General features: G+C 55.3%; 1 protein-coding gene across 5 annotated transcripts in view; it reads right to left on the bottom strand.

The window, feature by feature from the left end:
- Adgrl1 (adhesion G protein-coupled receptor L1) overlaps positions 1–24,236 on the bottom strand; it is a 43,398-nt gene that overhangs the window by 17,112 nt on the left and 2,050 nt on the right. For 2 of the 5 annotated variants that reach the window (XM_052166145.1, XM_052166146.1), the window contains exons 2-4: positions 10,197–10,358; positions 6,777–6,990; positions 2,780–2,889 (exon numbers count right to left, since the gene is read on the bottom strand). In XM_052166145.1, the coding sequence (XP_052022105.1) occupies positions 2,780–2,889; positions 6,777–6,990; positions 10,197–10,266 (394 nt within the window). In that variant the 5' untranslated portion in view covers positions 10,267–10,358. Of the gene's footprint in view, positions 1–1,562; positions 1,677–2,779; positions 2,890–6,776; positions 6,991–10,196; positions 10,359–24,236 lie in introns of those variants that run through there. The other 3 variants (XM_052166149.1, XM_052166150.1, XM_052166147.1) reach the window with 3 other exon arrangements.

Here is a 24,236-nt window from a genome sequence, read left to right on the forward strand (position 1 = left end):
AAAGAGGCGCCCCAAACAGGAGCTGAACTCTGGCTAGGAGACACCAGGCAGCGCGAACCGCGGCTCCTCTCCACCCTGTGCTAACACCCCAGCTAACCAGGGTGGAAGGAAGGGTAGCTCTGGGGCCCAGGTGCCCCCCTCAGCCCAGAGCATAGGCTGAGCCCCTTCCCACCTGAATCCAGCTGTGTTCCCCGAAACCCTCCAGACCCCTGAAACGCACAGAGAGAGGCTGGTAGAGCCCCACACACAACAAGAGGCAGGCAGGCAGGCAGGTGCCCCTGGCCTCAGACAGCCAGGGTAGGGAAGACACGAGGCACAGAATTGGAGGGGACATAGACTGGGCTGGACAGCACGTGGCAGACAGGCTCCTACACTCCCGGGGGTGGGGGTGGGGGTGGGGGGTCTCAAGGTTCAGCTGCTCTGCCCAGTCCACCAAAGGCCAGGAGCCCTAGCTGTACCCTACCCTGCCCACCGCCCTTGATGACGCACAGGTGGCACCTGGGGAGGAAGGGAGAGTTAGGCTGTGCTCAGCTGCAAAGCAAATCCAGTCAGTGTTAGTTCAACGTCTGGGGTTCCCACACTCCAGCGGCCCCTCCCCCAGCTTTGGGATCCCTGCTCCCCGCCCCTGCCCCCCCTTCACCAGCACTGGGGTCACCCCAGCCTCTGAAGCCCAAGGTCCTGTGGCTGACCAGGTTGCTCCCCTCTGGGCATCCGCTTGAGCTCTGCGGGGACCCTGTCTGATTCCCCAGCGCCTCGCCCAGGGCCTAGCACTCAGGATATGCTCAGGGAAAGTCATGGAAGTGTGTGTCCGGCCTCTCCCTAGCTTTAGTTATTCCTGGTCCCCAAGGTCCAGGGGCGGGTGGGGGAGGGGGAGACAGGAGCCAACTTAATTGGACCTACTAGCTCTGCCTGCCCAGGAGCACTTGCGGTGCCCCACCCATGACACCACTCTTGACACACACACTGTCTTGGAGGTTCATTTGCATTCTCCTCATTCTAAAAAGCTGCCACCCCTGCCCTGTGTCACCTTTAACCCCACAGCCCATCTTCCTGGCTTGTGCTCCTGGGCCACACGAGGGGGGCGTGGCTCTAGGTCTCTAAGCTCCACTCAGGACCCAGGGCCTCTTTTTTCCCTTGTACCTTGGTTTGGAGTCTGGACTGGCCCAGGGACTTTTCTAGTCTCGTGACTGCCAGTCTGGAGAGCTGGGTTCACTAACTGTTGCTATTCTTATTTTGATCACCATGGCAATACCAGTAACTGGTTAGAAGAAGTGTCGTCACAGTGACAGCCAGTGCTCACGAGGATGCAGAACAGTGCGGGCCCTTGCAGTCAGGCCTACGAGGACCCTGACTACAGCTAGGGAAACAGGTTCAGAAGTAAAGCCACACAGAGGACACCATGCGGCTGCTGCCATCCCTCAAAACCTACAGTGGCCTGGGTGGGGCACGGAGCAGCTTGGGCCCCCATGCTGTCTATACTTGAAGTACTCTGGGCGCGCGTCGACCCCCTCCCCCATCAGAGGCGTTAAGAGGCTCAGGTGGCGGGAGAAGAGCGTCCGTACCATCACTGAGCACATCGTGAACCAGGTTCGGGGCTGGGCGCTGGGGGGTGAAGTCGCAGCCTCTGCCTTCGGGGCTTTGCTCCTGGGAGCAGACTCTGGCGGCAGGGCCAGGCGCTTGTCACTCCCGATCTCCAGGACTCACGCCGTCTGCAGCACCCGAAGAAATTTTAAGTCATTTGCTGCAGGTCTCAGAGCCAGACAAGTCAGGAGCCACAGTCAGACCTCACACCGCCTGCCCAACCCCCTGTCCTAGAGTCGCCACGCCCCACCTCCCTCCCTGCTGCCCAGCTGCAGGTGGGCAGTGTCCCCAGTGCTGTGGGGAGGCTTCGGGGAGCAGATGGGCATCCCCCTCAGGCGGTGGAAGAAGGCCTCAGGCACTGAAAGGAAAGGGCGGAGACTAAAAGAAGAAAGTTACAGAGCAGTCAGTGAGCCTGTTCGCCCATCCATCGTCCTGGCTTCACCTGCAAGGAGAAATCAAAGGTTGGAGGGGTGGGGGTGGGAGAGCTGGGTGGGAGGGGAGAGGAGGGAGAGATGTGAGGTCTCCTGCTCCCCTGCCCCTCACTTGGACACCCTGATGGTCTGTCTCCTCCCCTCTTGCCTAGAGGGCCTCCCTACCTCCAAGGCTGGCTGTGTGAAGCCAGGTGAGAGGACAGAGGGGCAATGGGTGGAAGGGGGGGCAGTGGCGGGAAGACTGGCGGTGCGGGGTGCTAAGGATGGGCAAGCCTCTGTCTGCAGCCCTTGGTCAGTTGTACGTAGTTAGGCCCCGCCTCCCAAAGACCAGCTTAGGGGCATCGCTTCCTTTGTGGACCGGAAGTGTCCTCAGGGTACTACATAGGAGGGGCGGAGTGGGGGAGGGGCGAGTGGAGGGGAGGGGCAGCTGAGGACGTTCGGGTGTGACCACAGTCAGGAGGGAGGCAGAGCAGTGGCAGGCTGGAGGAGTGTGGCCTTGAAGGGCCTTAGCAAGCAAAGGGTACGTGGTGAAGAAGCGGGGTGGGCGGGTGCCTAGACCTGAGGATGTCTGAAAAGAATGTGTCCGAGTGAGAGCACGCCTGCTGCCCTGGGCCTAGCCCTATGGATGTGTGCGCATGTGTGCACATGTGTGTGCGCATGTGTGCACATGTGTGCGCATGTGTGCACATGTGTGCTGGATCAAGGTTCTCCTTCCCTGCTCCACTGGGGGAAGGGCCCGAGACAGCATGAGGAACAAGATGACTCACTGTAAGGGACACAGTCGTACTGCACCTCCAGGTACTTGTATGTTCCAGGACAGGGGTCAGGAAAGGCGTCAGAGCCGGCCACCACCACACACTGGGTTCGGTTATTACACCTGCAGACGGAGAAGGGAAAGGAGCTGAGAATGATGGACTCAGACGCAGAAGGCTCTAGGTCAGAGGCCAAACACATTCCAAATGGGAAGACGCTATGGAGGGCAGACTGGACGACTCCAGCTTCCTGCCTGCTTTCTGTCCCATAGGCCTCTGCGGCTGAGAGGCAGTTCTCCCCGGACTAGCACGCCTTTGGCAGTTTTCTTTAAACTGAGTACAAAGCCCCTGTGCCAGTTAGCAAAACGCATGCACAGCACCACACGTACTGGACACCCCTGCAAACTGCACCACCCTCAGAAGGCTCGGTGCCTGCTGTGACTACCTTGGCCTTCCCATGGACAACGCCACACCCTGGACAGTGTCTGAGGGTCTACAGCCAGCACAGCCAGCAACCTCATGAATCTCTACAGGGAATGCACTGGCCCCAGGCCTGCCAGCATCGCCAGGGTCCGGCCAGTATGGAAAAGGATGGTTGTCTTAGTTTACAACTGGAAGATACCATCACAGACACTTGTCCACACTGGGTGGCTGCTCTCCCACTGCACAGACCCTGTCCCCCCCTGCAGGGGCACCTCAGGTCCAGTCACCTGCCCACTCCCTGTGTCTTCACGTCACTCCTTACTACCATCAGTACCCAGTAAGGTTCCTGTAATGGGTCACCCTCGTTGTCAGCTAGACTGGGTTTAGAACTGCCTACGACATTAGTCAGGTGTGCTTCCAGGTATGCTTGCGCGGGCCTGCCAGAGAGGGGACCCACCTCAAATGTGGACAACCTGAGGCAAATCCCATGGCCTGAAGGCCTGGCCTATTGCAATCAAAGTGGGAAAGGAGGAGAAAGGCAGAATGGCCACACTTCCCCCTGTTCCCTGGCAGCCATGATGTGGGAACCACGTTCTGCCACATACCCTTGCTGTGATGTACTGAACTCTGAAACCCAGAGCCAAAATGAGCCCTTCCTTAAGCTATTTCTGTGAGGTCAGAGAGACGAGAAATGCAGGCAACACCATTCTCCGTCCTTAGAGTATCCAGCCAAGGTGTGTACTTGTGTAATAAGTAACTTGAGTTGGGTGGTGCACACATTTTTAATCTCAGCACACAGGAGGCAGAGGCAGGTGGATCTCCTGTGTTTGAAGCCAGCCAGGTCTACAGAGAGTTGCAGGGATACACAGAGAAACCCTGTCTTTTAGTCCAAAAAAACGAAAACCAAAACAAACAAAAAAGTAAGCTGCATCTGCCTCTAGTTTTTCCCCAGGCACCAGGAAAGACAGAGAGGAAATGGGGAAGGCGGGAAGAAATGGAGGAGTAGGTAGGGCAGGCTTCGGTGCTCTCCGCCCCCAAGTCCTTCCTTAAGGCTCAGCCATGGCCTCGTACAACACAGCAATCCTGGTCCTCAGCAGTGTGCTCTACAGAATCTATAGCATGCGCCTTCACAGCTGCATTGCCTACGTCTACCACCAGGGGGAGACAACACAAAAGCCAGCCCATGGAGAAATGCCGAGCAAAGTGTAGCCAGCTTGAAGTCTTGGTGGCATCACTGGTGTGGCCGCCTTGTAAAATGTAGCCTGCCCACATGACAGAATGACATCTGGCCAGGAAGGGGGATATGGAGCCAACTCAGAGCATACCAAGGATAAATTTCAACAGTGACCCTGAGGAAGGGCTGTGTGGGGCAGGATGGTATATGTATGTATATAATGTATAGAGAGCCCAGGCAAATCAGACAGAGAACACAGATGGGACGACAGGAGACCGGAAAGCAGCTAATAAAGGCCGTGTGGTTTCTTTTTGAAGCCATGGAATGCTCTGGAATTAAGCTGAGCTGGCAAATGCACAAGATGTCACCAAAAGCATTCACTTTAGAGCTTTTCATTTCCAGGGTAAGTGCAGTCCAGGGGCAGAGTGCTCGTCCAGTGTGTACAAGGCCCTGAGTCGCATGCCCAGTTTTGTGGCCCAGACTCCCCTGAAGCTGAACTACCATGGGAGAGTGGGTGTGCATTTGTCTTTAAGAGGTGGGACTCCAGGAGGTGACAACACTAACGCCTGGCGAATGTTAGGGCCAACTATCCTGTGGCACCTGTCCAAGCAGCTAAGCCATGACCCTGACAGACACAAAGTTGCAGCATCCAGAGAGGAAGCAAGGTTGAGGGTGTCCAGAGCCTTCCCCACAGAGCTCCCAAGGCCCCAGCATGCTCCCTGGACCCTGTAACTCTCAGCCTCCCGTTTGGAGGAGGACAGACATGCCTCTGTTCCAGCTGTGTGGATATTGTAAAAAGGAACCAGGGTGCTTGAGGAAGGGGGTAGGACAGAAGTCATGGCTGGGACGTCAGACGAGGTACCGGGAACTGGGGCAAAGGTGGCGAGGCAGCCCCAGCCCTACATACTTTGAACCAGCCGCTCTTCCCAATGTCCTGTGACAGTCTTGGTGTCCTGTCCTCTGACAACTACGCTGGTTCCAGCCTGCCTCCCTTTTCTACCACGCTACACAGCAACGAGCAGGCGTCAAGCATCAAGTGAGCGCCTGCTGTGTACCTGACCATAGCCACAGCAGGAAGGACAAAGGCCTGTTGTCCCTGTATGGCCAGTAACTTAGTTAGGGAGGACATAAGGTGAAGTACCAAGCAAGGACTGTCGATCAGTTGGAAATACGGCTGGAAGTGGAGGCTCTGCAGGAGTCAGGAAAAGGGGAGGGGCCAGCCACTTGGATCTCAGACCAGAAGGAACACCAGGGATATACTTCTAAAAGAAGACAAGAACCAAAACCCAAACCAAACCCTAGCAGTTGGCTTTGTCACTTGAGCTAAGAGGCCATGTTCCTGTGGCCCACAGACCCCACGAAGGATGTGACTGACCAGAACAGGAGACTGGGAACCTTTGGGTTCCAGGGCTGCAAATTGTGATGCATGTTCAAGTACTGAGAATGGACCCAGCAAGCACTCTACAGTGAGCTGCCTTGCATAGCTGCAACTGAGTGAGTGTTCAGGGAAGGAGGGTCGTCGGTCAGGGCAGGTCACAGAGCGTACTCTGAACCTCAGAAAGGCTTTGGATTTCTGAAGGTGGGAACCAGACAGTTCTAAGCAGAGGCACAGGGTCTGACGCCAGTGGCCACTGATGCCCACGGGCTGCATGGGAAGAACTGACGATCACAGACAAGATGGTGGCAAAGAGAGCAGGTGGAGCCCCATTCCAGGGACAGGTGCTTGTGGAGAAACCAGGTGGACAGACTATTCCAGTAGGTCGTGCATCTTCGCATGTGGGCCGCCCCAGCCTGCGACACTTCCTCAGCCATACAAACACCCTTATCCACACACATCTCTGCTCAGAGACACAAACACAAGCTGTGCATCTGCACACACATGCTCATACATCACACCACACCCACGCTGTATAGTCATTGCCCCTTGCCAAGCTCAGGACAGTTCTGCACACCAAAGCTCCCTACCCACCTCGGCCTCTCATACTGTCAGCTCTGAGTAGGTTCTTTCTTCGGAGAGCCTTTCCCTTTGCATCCATGATGCCTTCGCTTTAGTCCTACAAGCTCCCGCCTGAACCCAACGCGAGCAAGCCATGCACAGCAGTGGTTCTCAACCTGGGGGCTGCAACCCCTTCAGAGGGGCTGTGTATCAAGATATCCTGCACCTGAGATATTTACACCACAATTCGAAACAATAGCAAAGTTATAGTTATAAAGAAGCAACAAAAATAATTTTATGGTTGGCGGTCACCGCAAAATGAGGAACTATATTAACGAGCCGGCGGGTTAGGACGGTTGAGAACCGCTGCTCTACGGGGTGAGTGACTTGGGGACACTGTCAGTGTGATGCAGCTCCAGCTGCTGCACCTGTGCTCGGGAGCTCCTGTGGGACATGTGGCGGTCAGCGAGCAGGCTCACCTCTGTGACATGATTTTGAAGGCGTCGGGCAGGTAGCACTGCACATTCTCCATCTGGAAGGGGTCGGCGTCGCAGATCTTGTCATCGGTGCGTCCGTAGTTTGCGTTCTCCACCATGATGACGTCACTGCCCGGGCACCGCAGCTCGATGGGGTAGCCTTCACACGCCAGCTCCCGGCGCATCAGCCCGAACGGGAGCCCAGCCCGGCTCAGGCCTGCAGAACCGTTGGAGACAGTGTCATAGTCACCAGGGAAGAAGGAAACCATTGGCTCAGCTATGCTGGGAAACTAGTTATGTGACTCTCAGGCCTGTAAGGCTGTAAAATGGCTCTGAGTTTTAACCCCATGGAAGAAGGGGTAATTTGGCCCAGAGAGAGCTGACTCTTCACCTTGTAATGCCCAGCCTGGTAGGAAAGAGTGAACATCATCTTGGACGTTATAGATCAGCCACAACTGTGTGTCCCCAAATTCTTTAAAAACAATCAAGAATGGTTTCAGTATGAGGTGTCCCTGTGGAGGTCAGAGGGCACTTGTACCTTTTATCAGTGACCTTGGGGATTGAATTCAAGTCAGGTCACGTAGCAAACACCTCAATCCACCTGCGCCATCTCACTAGCCGGCTCCCAAAATCTTATGCTGGACTGTAGAACCAAGGCCCCACACTTTGGAAGATGACTGTACTCAAAGACAATGTCTTTTGGGGTTTTTTTTTACCCCTCACAATTACTAAACTGACACAGGGTCGCGTGTGGTCTAGGCTAGACTTAAACTTGCAATACAGCCCTGAGTTGACTTTACTGCCTCTCCGTCCCAAGCCAGGACTAGAGGCGTGCGCTATCACATGCAGCACACGCGCGCACACAATTTCTCAGAGACAGGGTCGTAGTGACCCTACCGCAGGGTCTGTGCTGACCCTGCTGGCCACAAGCCTCCAGTGAACTTCCTGCCTGCCTCTGCCTCACTCTGGGACAAGTGCACCACCACATCTGGCTTGGAGATGATGTCTTACAATGCAAACTAATTTAAGATGAGGCTCTCAAGGAGGGCCCCAGTCCAGCCTGACAAGGGTCCTTACAAAAAGGGCGCATGTGGGGTATTTCATTGTCACTGTTACAATACCAAGGCTCCACACATGTAGGACCGAGCTCTACTGAACCTGTTATTCTGAGATGACTTCTCATTGACGGGCTTAGATTGGCCTTGGAACTGTCATCCTCCTACGTCAGCCTCCTGACTGGCTAGGACGTCAGGGCTGCGAGGCCACTCAATGAGGAAATCTCCTGCACCCAGGGAAGACTGTGTGCAGCAGACACGGAGGGAGGGGCTCCTCCTGCAGGCTGCAGAGACCTCAGCAGGAGCTGGCTGGGAGGGTGCCAGGACAGCAGGCCTTTGTTCTCCTGAGCAGTGGGGTGGGTCGGTGGGCTGAACGAAGAAGGCAGGGGCAGTTTTAGCAGACAAGTCTCATCAGGGGTGGGTCTTAGGGCGGAGTCCCCTTGGGGAGTGGCTGCCATGCAGGCTATCAAACAAGTCTAGGGATGCGCGGCTTTGGTTAAAGCGGGCCAGTAGGACATGCTGTCCCAGCAGAACTGTGCACAACTTTACTATTCTGGTTTCACTAGACTCTGTCTTCCCACTGCAGAAAACTGTCCCCAAGCACAGTGGCTTCTGTGACTGCTGCTGGTCCTCTGAGCAAACTACAGCTTGTCACCTGTCACTGTGAGCGTGGTCCTGGGATGTCCATGCACCCCCACACACCGTACAGGAACAGACCGCACCCAGGCAAGCATTTTGCCACTGGCCTACTCCAGCTGTTTCGTTTATTATTGTTCTGGTGATGGGGTCTCGCTGTGTGGTCCCAACCTGGCTTGAAACTCTCCCAAATTGTCCGATAACAAGCATGTGCCACCACACCCAACATGCTAAAGTTCAGAAAAGCCACTACTAGTAGCTTCCCCAGGCCTTGTTTTCCGAAGCTGCAAAATGGGTACCCACAGGTCAGGATCATATAGTTGAATTTCTAGACCAAAGGAATTTTACTTTGTTTTGGTTTTTGGAAACCGGCTCACACATAGCCAGGTGGCCTCAAAGTCTAAGTAGTCAAGGTTAGCCTCAATTTCCTGATCCTCCCCTCTACCCCCAAATGCCGGCATCACAGAAAGGTGGCATTCTGCCTCACACCAGAGAGCTTCACATGAGGGGTCCCTCTGTGACAATCAGAGCTTCACAGCACAGCTCTAAGTCCCAACCCTGGTGCCCCCTGGTCTGGCTGGTGGCTCCAAGTAACCTAAGAGGACCTTGGTCCCTGCTCCTGGGTTCCTCCCCACCATCGGAGTTAATCTACAGATAACGTGCTGACGAGACACTCACTGTTTTGTTTTGTTATGGGTATTTCTCAAGATCCAGAATTGACACGTGCCAGGCTGCCCAGGCAAAGCACCTTGGGACACTGTGACACCCAGCCACACGGGGACAGGAGGATAGAAACTACAGAGGTCTAGGGGAAGGCAATGGCGGGGAGCAAGTGGAGTGTTGTGAAAGGCGTCTGTACTGCAGTGGCAGAGCCAAGATGGCCCCTCTTTAGAGACGGGGTCCACTTAATGTTGACAGTCCCCAGGTTAGAGCGGCAGGCCTTCGGGCTTGGGGGAGTAGAGCCCCACTCGAGAGAAAGTTTCCCATGCGCCTGCTGTGCCATCTGCCTCCTCTAATTTTAGCTTCCCTAGTCAGGGAGGGAGGCCGGGGGTGGAGGCTGGCTCACATGGGGCTGGGGGTGGAGGCAGCCCCTTCTGGCTTGGCAGGGGCTGCTCCCAGAACTTGGATACTGGGGAGACCGGGTCAGTGACCAGCAGGACCCTGCCAAGGCTTCAGAACAAGGCTTCAGTGTCCTTTCATCCCTGTGACTTTCCAGAGGACAGGACTGGATATATGGGGAGAGGGACCTTCTTGGAGAGGGCAAGGCCAACAGACCCCATCTTAGCTTCTGTTGCCCTGCACCCAGCTGGTACCCACTTGCGGTGGTAACTAAGTGATCGACAGTGGGCAGCGTGCTCAAGGCACTAATTGTGGCGTGTGCAGGATCCCAGGCCGGAGCTGGGTAATTACTTGTTTTTAAATAAACGTCAGCAGGCATGCTTTAATTAAGCCTCGGTCCCAGTGAGACTCAGAGATGTGATGAATGAGGGGAGGGAAGACTGAGGAATAGGTAGCCCCCCTCCCCAAGGCCTGTCTTGGTCCTCAGGTTCTCCAAGGGAGACAGCACCTGCTGGGAGACCCCATTCCCCAATGGGGCCTGCTAAGAGCAGCATCGCCGGGGTCCCCCTGGCCTGGCCCAGCTCCACCTGGGGTAGAGGCTGCAGTCCACAGAGACCTCACATTGCCCACCCTCCCATCTGGGTTTGGAGACCCGCGCCTTCCCAACACCTACCTTGGGTGGCAGAGGTGACGAGGACGGTTGTCACACAGAGACTCCAGAGTGCAGCAGCCAAGCGGGCCATGGCGAAGGCCAGGGGCGGGCACAGGGACCTCAGCGGACTGTGGGGGGGGCCTCGCCCCGCATCACCAGGGTACCACGACCTGGCCCACCAGCCTGAAGGAGGACAGGGGAATGATACTGGGCAGGAGCTGACCGCAGCAGGCACAGAGGGTGTCTGTCACCTTAATGGTGAGGTGAGGCCCCTCCTGGGCTTCTTGTCCCAGGTCGCTCTCACCAGCTCTGCTCCCTCTTCTCCATGGACTCTCTGGGGGCAGCCTGACTGGTCAGCATAGCTGCCAAGCACCCACCTCCCCACCCCAGCACTGCTAACTCCTGCCCGCTCCCCACCACCGAGCATCTCCACCCCTCAAGGAGGGCAAGGGGCGTCTAACCTGATTCCAGCTTCAGCTCTGGGCAGGAATCCAGCCCCGCCCCTAGCCTCTGCTTCCTGTCTCTCTGCTCTGGCAGCTAATTAGAATCCAGCTGGCTGGCGCCACAGATAGGGGACCAGGGACACCCAAGTCCCCTCTTTCCTTTCTAGGGGACTCTCGGGGTGAGCTGGAGACAGGCAGTCGGGTTGGGAGGAGAAGGAGCAGGGACCAAGGGTGTGCGGAGAGCCTCCTTGGCCACAGCTCCTCCCAGGCCACCGTTGTGACTTGCAGTTTCTTCCTCCTCTGCCCTCCGCTCCTGTGACATCTACACCCCAGTCTTCAGGACCAGCTCAGCCTAGGGCCACCAACCTCGCCTGCCAACAGCCTAGAAGACTCACTCTAGGAAGGGTCTCCAGAGAAAGCACCGTGGCACCTGGCCCCAGGCTGCCCCTTGCACCCCATTCCAATAGGTCCCCCTCTCCCTCAGCACAGCTCTGTGGCTCTTCCTCCCTCCTCCCACTTCCACGTCTACAGAAAGCACCCACCACGACCACGCAGGTCGCTTTCCCATTCTGCTCTGCCTCTGCACCTCAGGGCCTTTGCCCGCGTCTTTTCCTCTGTCCCTTACAACTCTCAGCTATCCACAGGGCAGGCCGTCACTCTGCTCCCGAGGAACTGTTTCTCTGGTGGGAAACTGCCATCCAGGGACCTAGATATCTTAGTTCACGACCACCACACCCAACTTACAGAGCAAGCCCTACGTCCTGAGAAATCGTATTGCTGACTGCATCTCAGACCTACTGCTTCCACTCAAAGTCCCACGGCAAGTCTACCTCTGTGTAGCCCCTACTCTGCCCCTCACCTTCCAGAGCTAAGGGACAGGTGACATGGTGCATCTCAAAGCTCAACTTTCCTCTACTCCTAAGATAGCACCCTGCTGGCTTGTCCACCCTCCCCCTCCTTTCCTTCCTTCTTGCTCACAAAGGCTCCGGCCTGCCCCCACCTTCCGGGATAGTCCCCGACGACACCCGGGTCCTGAGCTCATAAATCGGCAGCTCACCAACACCATCAGCCCAGGCTTTAACGCCTGCTCCAGCCACCCCGACCCGACCTTCCTTCCCACTGTGGTGGCTGGTCTATCAGTACACCCGGTCCGCGGGTCCAGGGCTGGCCTCTGTCCTTTCAGCACCACAACCAGCTCTCTTCTTACCGGCCAGGCCACCTTCCTTCCATTTTCCCTGGGACAGACCCCACAGGCACTCACCACTCCTCTCCTTCCCAGCCATGCGAGCTTCAGAGGCAGAAGGAAATGGGTCACTGCGCTCGCAGGAAGCTCTGCCAGCCCCTGCCCCATGGAGCCCAGGTCCCCAAAGTCAAGTCACCTTGAAAGGATCCAGGGCCAAGTCTATCCTCTACCACCCCTCCCCCAGCCCTACTCCCTCAGGGAGGTAAGATTATTATTATATTGTTATGAGAGCAACAATTTACACATGCGCGCGCAGCAGGCTTGTCAGACCCTCATCGGGCGGGGAGTAATAAGGGGCGGGACGACAGGACACCACAGTCACAGTGATGGATGGATGGACAACAGCATGGGACAAAGTCTTCCCCCAAGCCTGCATTCTCCATGCAGAGACCCATGCAGTTCATGCCCTAAGGCCCGTGGATGGCAGAGGCTGAGGCCGCAAGTATCCTCCTAGCAGGACTAGACCCCGGGATCCCCTCCTGTCCACCGGTGGCAGCCACCTTCCAGGTTCAGATCTCAGAAGCCCAGACCCTGTTCTGTTCTGAGGGAGTCAGGAGTCGGTCCTCACTGCATCCCTTTGTCCTAATACTCTATGCCCCCAGCAGGCCAAGGGATGTTGGGTTTTTAACACTACACCAGAAGGGTTTTAGAGAGATGACTGTGGTCAAGACCATTTGCCCTTGCTGAGGACCGTGGTTCAGTTCCCAGGACCCACACGGTGGCTCATAACCATCGGAACTCCAATTCCGAGGGGATCCAATGTTCTTGTCTAGACCCCGGAGGTCACCAAGCACAGAGATGGTGTATATACGTAATAACTACCCATATACATTATATGTAAAACATGACATAATTTAAATCATCTAAACTACTTGTTTCCTTCTAGAGAGCAGATGAAATCTAGGGTCTCCCGAACTTACTAAGAATGCATTCTACTTGCGAGCTGCACCCCCAGCCTCCGAACCATGTAAGCATACAGTAATTGGTATTAATGACAGGGTCATTTTGATTGCTTGGTTTTTGAGGAACCCAAGCTGGCCTTTAAATTCACAGCAGCCCCCCTGTCTCGGTCACCTGGCTTCTGTTACTATTACCTCGCAGCAGGGCTGTACCATGTGGCCCAGGCTTTTGTGCCCTCCTGGGCTCCAGTGACACTCTGACCTCAGTCTCTCCTCTAGCTGGGACCCCAGGCAACAGCTCCCCCAGACTCCCCAGCAGCTGCAGGCTCTACAGTCCCAGGGAGCATGTGGGGCCCAGTCTAGACAAGCGTCCTTCCAAGGAACTACACCCCGCTCTTTATTCTAGCTTTCTCAGGTTGGAAGTGCATTCATGGGACGCCAGGCCTGCCTGGTTCTTTCTCCCTTGAAATGCTGAGGACAGGACCCCAGGATCTGTGGGCTAGAAGCCAGCTTTTTTTTTTTTTTTTTTTTTTTTTTCCCCAGACAGGGTTTCTCTGTATAGCCCTGGCTGTCCTGGAACTCACTCTGTAGACCAGGCTGGCCACGAACTCAGAAATCCACCTGCCTCTGCCTCCCAGAGTGCTGGGATTACAGGCATGTAGAAGTCAGCTTCTTAACCCATGGGTTGTAGCCTCACGTATCCGAAGGTGGGTCTGTGAAAAGGCCAACAACTTTTCATAACTGACCAAAAACTAATTCAAATCAGACACATGGAGAACAAGACCAGGCGTTTCTGCCTGAACTGCACTGTAGGGAGAATCGTGGCTTCTTTTCCTTTCTTCCTCTTCTAGCAGGCACATGATTTGATTGGCCAGCTGCAGATAGTTTCTGCAAGCATGTGACATTTGGAGTTCACAGAGTATATAAATTCTTCAGAGGGTATATACATGCTAGGACCCCAAGAGTCATTTGTTAAGTAGCAAAGAAGAAACAAGCCGGGCAGTGGTGGCGCACGCCTGTAATCCCAGCACTCTGGGAGGCAGAGACAGGCGGGTTTCTGAGTTTGAGTCCAGCCTGGTCTACAGAGTGAGTTCCAGGACAGCCAGAGCTACACAGAGAAACCCTGTCTCCAAAAATCCAAATCCAAAAAACCAAAAAGAAAAAGAAGAAGAAGAAGAGGAGGAGGAGGAGGAGGAGGAGGAGGAGGAGGAGGAGGAGGAGGAGGAGGAGGAGGAGGAGAAGGAGAAGGAGAAGGAGAAGGAGAAGGAGAAGGAGAAGGAGAAGGAGAAGGAGAAGGAGAAGGAGAAGGAGAAGGAGAAGGAGAAGGAGAAGGAGAAGGAGAAGGAGAAGAAGAAGAAGAAGAAGAAGAAGAAGAAGAAGAAGAAGAAGAAGAAGAAGAAACAAGAAGTTAGATATCTACAAGGTGAAGATCAAACTTGCCCCAAGGAACTCGATGTCCCTAATCAGCAGGAAGTGTTTAATGATGAGGTCACCCCTCCTTCCAGTCCTATCTAGGGTTAGGAGGTTGAAAGGGTGGAAGAAGAGGGTGCGCTCTCCAACTTCACTGGAGTCTTGATTCTGAGTCCAAGACATCTGCAACGTGTGCCTTGGTATCTGCCAGCTTAGCACCTATGGAGCACGTGCCTTGTTGCATAGACTACACTGCCATAGGCGTTTTATAAATGCAAAGTTTTCTGCGTTTATAAAAACATGGTGGCTAGCTGGGCAGTGGTGGCGCATGCCTTTAATCCCAGCACTTGGGAGGCAGAGGCAAGCGGATTTCTGAGTTCGAGGCCAGCCTGGTCTATAGAGTGAGTTCCAGGACAGCCAGGGCTGCACAGAGAAACCCTGTCTCGAAAAAACAAAAAAACAAAACAAAACAAAACAAAAAGCCAACATGGTAGTTTGGTATGGTTTAATTATGGCTGAATATAAGCTTTTAATAGTTTCCTACCATCATTCCCAAGCACACAAGTATTAAAGTAGTATGTCTTTGGATTATATTACAATTTTTAAATTTGTTTGGGGGGAAGCTTTGTGTACTACTGCTGGGTGTGGTAGCACACACCTTTTGCTCCTAGTACTTGCAAGGCAGAGGCGGGTGAATCTCTGTGAGTTCAAAGCCAGTCTGGTGTACACAGTAAAGACTAGGACAGTCAGAGTTGCGTAGTGAGACCTTGTCTCTGAAAACTAAAATATATCAATCCATCCATGTGCATGTGTGGGGTGTGTGTGTGTGTGTGTGTGTGTGTGTGTGTGTTTGCGTGCATGCATGGAGATCTTGCCATTTGGGGACAGATGCCCACAGAGGATGCTGGATGCCCGCAACAATCAGTCTTCTATAGCACTGCTGCTGCATCAGGAAGCCGTGCAGTCCCGGGAAGGGTGAAAGCTTCCAGAACGGGACATGCAGAGTCTTGCAGATGCCACACTACTTCACAGACTGCCTCAAGCACAGACTCTGGTGTCCGGGACCCTGGGCAGGAGAAACTTTCTTTCTCATTGCTCTGAGAGATAGGTCTGAGCTGAAGAGGCCTGCAGGCCGGCCTTCTGTCACGGCCTCCGCTGAAGAGGCCTGCAGGCCGGCCTTCTGTCACAGCCTCCCTGCCCAGCGTGCAGACCGCCTTCTCACCTGTCCTCACTCAGCCTTCCTGGTATGTCGGAGAAATCTCTCCGTGCCTCTTGTGTTCTTATAAGAACACGAGCAGTGCCCCGCTAGTTAAGTGAGACCCTCTCCAGTGAGGTGGGGTGTGCGTGTGCAGAACTGTCAGTCCAACTAGTTAGGAGGAAGAGACAAGGGGGTCTTGAATTAAAGGCCAGTCAGTGCTGAAAAGTGAGTTCAAGGCCAGCCTGGGGAACTTAGACATTATTTCAAAATAAAATTGAAGCTGAGTGCACACACCTTTAACCTCAGGACTGTGGAGCCAGAGGCAGGCAGATCTCTGTGAGCTTGAGGCCAGTTAATCAGCACAGCAAGTCCCAGGCTAGGGTTACATATTTAATATGTATTTAATATAAATTAAATTTTAATTATGTGTATGTGTGGGGCTATATACACCTGCATGCTGAAGGACAGGTGTGCTGAGATCTGAGCTTGGGTTCTCTGGAAAGGCAGGCCACACGCCTCTAACAGGTGAACCGTCCATCTCGCCAGCCCTCAAGTGAGTATTTATAAAGGGGCCAGGGCGTGGCAGACTGACTCGAGCGTCTCACTCACTCTCCTCACGTTTCTGAGGCAGTCTCTTCAGCAGTGTGTTGACTGCCTGGCCAGCGCACCCCTCCAGCCCCAGTCTTCACTGGGGTCACAGATGCACACTGCTACACCTGGGGACTCCACCTCAGGCTGGCCTGAGCTTGTGGCAATCCTCCTGCCTCTGCTGGATGGCAGGTGAGGCTCCCACACCTGGCCACCATACATCTGATTTAACTAAACAACAGAGGAAGGGGCTGCAGTTGCCACTTTATGGAATCGGGTACCTTCTTAGACTCCCCTGGGTGCCATCTCTGTCCAGCACAGTCCCCTTCTGTCCCCAGTCTACCCACATCAGGTCTCTCCACTGAGGTGAAGGGCGCTCGCTCCCCAGCCCCCGAATCATTTCTGTCCCTCCTTTGCTCAGAACAGTCCACAGCCCCCACCTTCCTCAGACCAAACGCTTAAAGCCCTCACTGAGCACCCGCGCATTTCCCTACTGACGCGGTGACCCGGAAGATGAAGGAGCCCCTCCCAGGCCCCAGCTGTGCTCCAGAGTTATGAGAGAATGGGACCCTACGGTGGCAGCTCACGGACCCAGGTGTGCACACACCTGTGACCCTGGCGACTCGACTCTGCTGTGTCCTCCAGGGCCACACACCCGCCTCTATGTTTGTGTGTGAGTTCTACACTTGTCTTTAGCCTGGAGAGGGCATGTGCAGCGGGGTCTGTCCTCGAGTGCCCTAGGGTGGGGACAGGAGTGTGACAGGAGGAGAAGCGGCTGCTGGAGGAGAGGGGGCGCCTGGAGCCTGCCCTAGCCTGCGGTTGCCACGGCAACCCTGTATGCTGAGTGGGTGGGAGTCTGAGAGTCTGAGGAGGGGTGACAGGCAACAAGGGGGCGCTGGTGCCCTCCTGGCTTCACCTGCCCTCCCTGAGACAGCAGCCCCTCAGGCTGTGGCTCCACCTCCATTCCCAGGAAGCCAAGGCTGGTGGGCACTGGGAGGGACCAGAACCAGTCTGGAGCGGAGGGCTGGGTCTGGATCAGTTGATTAGGCTCCTGGACTTCCTGGACCCTACACGGGAACTGACCAGGGTGTCTGACAGAGACAGAGCAGGTATCTCCGAGTGCTGGGCCTGAGTCCTTCTCCCAGAAGGCTGGGACGAGGAGGGCAGGTCCCCAGTGCATGCTCAGTGCCTCAGAGTCACTCACCAGACAGCAGCCTGGCCTTCCCCACAGAGAGCTGCACTGAATCCCTGTGCCATCTCTGTCATAAAGTCCCTTAGGCCCTGGCTCCTGCCCTCGCTCTCTGGTGAGGTCAGGGTGGCCAGCTCACCCCTGCCTTCTCTGAGAACACTCTATGGTTCCCACCTTCCCACCACAGGTCAAAGCCTCCGAGTCCCCACACGGCCCTTAGCCAGGACCTTTGCCCGCGCCTCCTCAGAGCTCAGGAAGGGCCCGCCAACTCCAGCTCGCTGCCCCCTGCCCTGCCCTGCCCCGCCCCACCCCTACTTCATCTCCCATGGCTCTGATGCTGAGAAGCCTGGCATGCCCATCCCAAGCTGTCCTCTCCCATTGGGTGTTGGCTCTGCAGGGCCGTGCGTCCCAGCACCCAGCAGACAGGAACTGTCAAAGGGTCAAGGCCAGCCTGGCCTACAAACTGAATTCCAAACCAGCCGGGATTAAACAGGTTGTGAGATTCTGTCTCAAAATAAATAAGTGAATGAATATTTTAAAATGTAAAGGCTGGGGTGTGGTTCAGTGACACACACACACACACACACAAACACACATTCTTGGTGAGGCACTCTCTGAAGAGCTCACACGAGCCCTGGGTTCATCCCCAGCTGGTCATCAGGTACCCCTGGATTATAGAGGCAAGAGCACCCACCACACCCTGTATCCCTGGATGCCCTTTCTCCAGTCTCCCATCAATCTTCGCTCCACCTACCCCACCCCACCCCCGTACCCCACACCCTTTCCCACTGTGCGTCCCCCATGGTTAGCCCCCATGGGTCCCTGCTGTTGCTTTTCCCACCAGCTAGGGACCCAGAGAAGGTCCTGTCTCCATCAACCGCACAGTCGGCCCAGAGCAGAGTAGGTGCTTGTCTGCTGATTAAGACAAAACAGGTAACGAGGTCTGTGGGACGGTCCGGAGGTGGTGACAGGATGAACAAGCTCGAGTAGCCAGCGAGTGCAGAGGAGAGTGGAAGGGAGTGCGGGCGCGCCGGCGGCCGTGGGCCTGAGGTGGGCCTGGCTGTTCCCGTAAGTGAGGTAGAAGCTTTTCTAAGCTCAGGCCTACTCAACCCTGGACAACAGAGTTTATGTGGACGGTGGTCCTGGGACCGGCGCGGGCACATCACCCAATTCACCCTTTCTCCTGCCCCGTGTCACCAAAGCTAGAAAGGCGCTCTTCCTAGCGGCTCCCACCCCAACCAACCTCTCAACCCCATCCGAGCGCTGCCTCAGGAATACTGTGCCACCCCATCTCCATGTCTCGGGGCCAGCAAGAGCTAAACACTCCTGGACCTCACTCTGATGCCTTTGGCTATGAGGGTCTTCTCCCTTAGGGTTCCTCCCACAGGACCAGGGGCCAGCCACCCCCACACAGCTGCTTAGTCCAGGAACCCTATCGATCCCGGCCAGGAGTGGAGCTTACGCCGAACCTCTCTTCCCTCCACAGGTGAACACAGACCTTTCCGAACCCGATGGCAGCCCTGAGGCCCAGTCCAGCTTCCTACCCACGCTCAGCCACAAACACCGCCTCTTTCCGTATCTGCCTCCCGCTCCTTCCTCACCGTGGGGAGTACTGCCTTCCCTGGCTCTCCACCAGTGTCCCCTCTTCTAAGAAGCTCTGACCGGCCTGCCCGCCCGCCCGCCCTGCTCTCCACTGCGGCACTCTAGTACCAGGGCAGCCACAGCGTGTGTCCACCTCACAGCACGTTCACTCAGCTTCACACCCATGCTGAGGCAGAGGAGTCAGTGCTAGAAGCTGGGTCTCCAGGCAGAGGGCGTACAGGACACTCCTGTCCCCCGGCCCCCAGGACTGCACACTCGCAGGGGGAAAAGTGCAAAGCCCAGAAAAGGGGGAGAGAGCATTCTCAGGTCCAAGGTTCAAATCCGGATGAGGTGCACTTCCGGCAGGTCACAGTTTTGGAACTCTGCCTCTCTGTAGGGGACATCAAGAGGCAAAGTATGGGTGTGAGGCTCAGACGAGTGTTTGCTTTGGGGCTCCAAGAGCTCATGGTGGAGCACTTGATCAGCATGTGGAAATCCCGGGTCCCATATCTCTACTGTGTCAGACCGACAGACTGACAGACAGGGCAGACCAACAGACAGGTAGTCTTTCCTAAGCAGCTACCATGTGCCAGCCAGCACCGGGGAGCAGGAGGAATGGTGCTAAGGAAGTAGACTCATCATGTTCTAGCACAGTGAAAGATAAGCTAGAGGGGGAGGGGCAGCTTCCATTTTTTAGTTATTTACACACACACACACACACACACACACACGGGTGTTTTGCCTACACGTATGTCTGTGCGCCACATATGAGCCGTACCCACAGAAGCCAGGTTAGGGACCTGTCCCTAGAGCTGTAGGCTGCTGTCAGTTGCTGTCAGGCTGCTGGAAACTGGGCCCAGGTCCTCTGGAAGAGCAGCCAGTGTTCTTAACCACTGAGCCACCTCTCGCGGTTATCACAGAAAGAGGCATGCTCACCTGGACACGGCCCTTCAGCCAAGTCAGTGTTCTGAGGGTCAGAAGGGAGCCATGGAAAACCCAAGGAAGGAAAAGGGGTTTTAGGCCATTTGTTGCTTGTGCAAAGACTCTAGGGCTAGACCATGTTTCTAGAACAGCCCAAGGAGAATGAAGCGATCAAGAGTCGTGGGCAGGCCGCCAGACTATGCCGATCCCGTAGTGAGAATGTTGGTTTCTTTAAAAAACACAGGAATATTATAAGAATGTGTTTTCATTTTAATCCCAGGTCCGGGATATGGGACTGCTTCAGATCGTCCACAGCGGCTATGATTTGCCTCATGTTCTAGCAGGGATGTGATTTTGCCAGTGGCAGAGAGTTATTGCAATTGTGTGACATGTGGCATTCTGGGGACTTTTCAGATAGTATATAAATGCTAGAGTCCTGAGAGCTGGGCTGGGTTGTTGGTTAGTTGTGGTTTGTTAAGCAGTCATACACACACACACACACACACACACACACACACACACACACACAAAAGAGAGAAGAAATTAGGACCCTGATGGCAAAGATCAAACCTGCCCCAAGGAACTTGATGGCCCTAATCAGCACGAAGCACTCTAACAAGACCATCACCCCTTCTCCCCGCTACCATTTTTCTCTCTGCTATCTAGAGTTAGGGGTTTGAAGGAATGGAAGAAAGAACCCAGAAAGTCCCAAATGGGGTGCCCCTCAGTTGAGGTACTCTGCGGCATGTTTGGACTGTGGTGAGCTCAGAAGGGCATCTTACATTTCTAGGGTGAAGAGAAGGATGAACTTGAACAGAGCCAGTCCGAGCCCACAGAAATCCCCACGCTGCTTTATTTTGTGTGGGTGTGGCAAACCTGGAGAATGCGTCTCAGCTGGGCAGTTCAGTCCTGGCAGCAGCCTGGAGAGACTACTGGGGGCAGCAGTGGTATCTACGAAGAGCACTGTTGACATTTAGTCAGTGTAGTTCTAAGGTGGTGTTGAACATTCTACAGATGCCAGGATGCGCCACAGAGAACACCATGAAGAGCCTTGGGGTCCCCTTGCCCGTCACCCCAGCACCCGGGAGGCTGAGGCTGGAAGGTTGGTGTGGCCAGCCTGGGCACAGAGGAGGGAGAGGGAAGGAAAGAAGGGGCTAAGCTGGCATGCCCTCAGGACCCAACATCAGCGATCCCGCCGGGCCACTGGTAGCTCACAGGCCAGTGTACCTTTAGGCTTCTTTTTTAAGCCTCTGGGTAAGTGTGGGGTTGCGGTTTCTTTCTAGACCTAGGGTGTTTCCAATTTATTGACTGAATTGTTATGTTCTCCCCACTTTGGAAGAGTTGGTGAGAAGGAACTCTGGATACTTGCTCCCCAGGGTCCAGAGGAAGATCCCACCCCAGAGAGAGGCTGGGTCAGTCAGTGTTCACGGGATCTTGGGAGCAACTGCTCACGCTTCAACGGTGCCCAGGCTCCTGGTTGAGGGTAAGGTTCCTCCAATTCCCCTCTAGAACCTAAGCCCTGTAGCACAGTCATTTGGAACCACGTCCCCACACGTCCTAACACACAAGGGTACCTTTGAGTACTGTGAGACTGTCCCTAGAGATGCACAGAATACAGAAGAACAAAAGCCCATGCCTTGCTACCAAAGGGGCCAGGTCAAAGGGTCATAGCATAGGCCAATTGTGCCAGCTCCCCCCCCATTTTGTATTACTTTTATTATCTGTAATCATGTTTATGTGTTGGGAGGAGGTGCACGAGTGCAGTGCCGGAGATGTCAGATCCCCAGAAGCTGGGAACTTAGTTCCGGTCCTGTGCAAGGGCAGCACACTGTGGCTCCTAAGCCATCTCTCTCTCCTTCCTTCCTTCCTTCCTTCCTTCCTTCCTTCCTTCCTTCCTTCCTTCCTTCCTTCCTTCCTTCCGTGAGATCCCCCTCTATAGCCTGTACTGGCTTCAAACTCATGCTCAGCGAACCCTGAGAGTCGGGAATGGCAGGCCGTACACTACAGGCAGTTGAACAAAGAGCTCTCCTAGGGCACCTCTGCTCCAAAACCACCAAGAGCCCTGAACCTCCGGACCGTACTCAGGCAGACAGACAGTCAACAGGCACAACCAATCAGGGAATTACAGAGGTGTGAAGACCACGGGCTCCATGAACCATCAAGAAGGCTGTGGGAGCTGAAGTCTGAAGCAGAAGGCACAAGCCACGTCCTGGAGGGAACTGCCTTCACAGAAGCTCGACAGGGCAGGATGAGAGTGCACCTGACGGCACACCCTACATCCTGACACTGGAACTCAAGGGGCCGAGGGTGTCTCTTCAGTCTAGGACTGCCCTCCCTAAAAGAAACACACACACAGCCGGGCAGTGGTGCGCACACCTGTAATACCAGCACTCTGGAAGGCAGAGGCAGGTGGATTTCTGAGTTCGAGGCCAGCCTGGTCTACAGAGTGAGTTCCAGGACAGCCAGGGCTACACAGAGAAACCCTGTCTCGATAAAACCAAAAAAATAAAATAAAATAAAATAAAATAAATCAATCCAAGAAACACACACACACACACACACACTCCTTCACATGCCACATCCCTAGCCTGTAAGCCTAAGGACTAGAAGTAGCCACTGTCCCAGTGGCACCTCATGCCTGGAACCTGACAGAACAAGCACTTGTGTTTGCGGTTTGCTCACACAGGTGCACCAGCCCTTCAGGGACACAGCAAGCTCACACTGGTAGGTGTGGGCAAGGTAAAGTCCTCCTGTCAGTGTGCTACAGACAGCTACCGTAGGGTCGCCCCGAAGCATGGAGGGATGCAGTTTGGACCCCCCCTGAGCACAGGAACAAGTAGCTACACACACGGGAATCATGGTAGTCACTAGCCTAGGCCTGAACCATGGAACATGCGAAAGAGGCACACAGATGTGAGCAGAGGTGGGAGCAGGCTCAGTCTGGAGACACTAGGCTCTCCCTGACCCTGGAGAGCCCACCCCACCCCACCCCAGGACCCCATTTTCTGTACTCAGTAGCAGACATACGGTTCTATCGTAGGCAAAGAGGCATGCAAGTCTGGCTGGGCACCTCCAGCTCACCGGGAAACCCCTACCTCAGGCAGCTCCTCCTCCCGTGTCCCCACAGAGGGGCTGGAGGAGGGGAAGTGTCTGGCGACTGGAAATCTGATCCCTGAGAGAAGCCCACACAGAAACCAGAGCTTTCAGTGTCCTTGGCCAGGTCTGCCTGAGGAAGCGGCAGAGGGCGGGAACACAGACCAGAAGCTCCCCGCCTGTCTGTGTGGGAGTGGGAGGTGGCTGCCACTCCTACCACTCTTCTTTCGGGGTAATGCTCTAGTGGTTTTTGGGGCCCACCTGACCCTCTTCCTTCCCCTCTGGAGATGCCCATGCTGAGGCTGAAGCACTAGAGGGTCCCCTGCCCGCCTGGTGGGAGAGCCAACACAGACATGGAAGACAGGAGGCTGCAGAGCCCCGGGTGCAGATGGAGACCAGAGGTCTTGGTGCAAACAGACTCCTCACGCAGGGCCAGGCGCTCACAGGCTCCTCCCGCCTCGTGGGGCTTCCAGAGCGCCCCCTAGGAGAAGGGGGTTCCCCAGGGCAGGCTGGGAATAGAAGCCTGGCTCCCCGTCTCTGGCCTTCCACCTCCTCCTCCCAGGCTCAGTGGCCCAGGTGCACCGGTCCCCAGCTCCTCCCCCTCCCCCAACTCTGGGGGCTGTCTCCACGCCCAAGGGTGTCCAGCAGCACGGGAGACAGTGGGGCACACCCGTCCCCTGAAGGGGAGTAAGGTAAAAGGCAAAAGCAACAGGGTGGCCCAGGCCAGAGGAGGCAGATGACGGAGCCAGCAGGAGGGCTGGTACCCCACACATCCACACGCCAGGCTCAGGGCAAAGGTGCCGTGCCGCCAGGCCCGGAACTCGTTCTTTTCCGCCTTCCAGATGAATTTTCATCTCTGTAATTAATGGGCAAGTCATATCTGAACGGCGTGGCAGGCAAATTGCTAGTTAGGAAAATCACAGATAATTTTCTCGATATGATAATGAAGGCTGTATTCCGTCTCTTATTCTCCCTGTTTTCATCCTACTTTTAAGTAATAAATTCGACATTAGTGGGCAGGGTATGGGGAGGAAGTAAGTCACCTGTCCCCAAAGCTGGGACCTGTCATAGCAGGCGTCCCCCAACACACACACCAGGGTCCCCAGTTCCTAACTGGGCAGATGAAGAAGGATGCTGGGGATGCTTGTGGGGACCCTCAAAGGAATCCCCCTGACATTCCATGATTGATGGGGTCGCGCCAGGGTCTAGGGAGCAGGCAGGGCCCAGGGGGCGGCCAGGCTGCGGGCCAGATAGAGTTGGGGTCGGATTAAAGACTCATGCCTGCCCTTGGGGTGCAGGAAAGAGAAGCAGGTACCAACGGCCTCTCTTTCAGCTGCACTGGAGGTCAACAGGCCCAGAACAGACATCCACCCTCAGGGGTCCTCCACACCTGTCCCTACACCGTCCAACTCCCTCTTCACGATGACCCTCCTTACTCCACTGGAGGCATGAGGGTAAGCAAAGAGAGGGGGAGACAGACAGAGATAAAGAGTCTG

Source organism: Apodemus sylvaticus, chromosome 21 (assembly GCF_947179515.1).
Source record: "Apodemus sylvaticus chromosome 21, mApoSyl1.1, whole genome shotgun sequence".
In the NCBI taxonomy this organism is placed as follows: Eukaryota; Metazoa; Chordata; class Mammalia; order Rodentia; family Muridae; genus Apodemus; species Apodemus sylvaticus.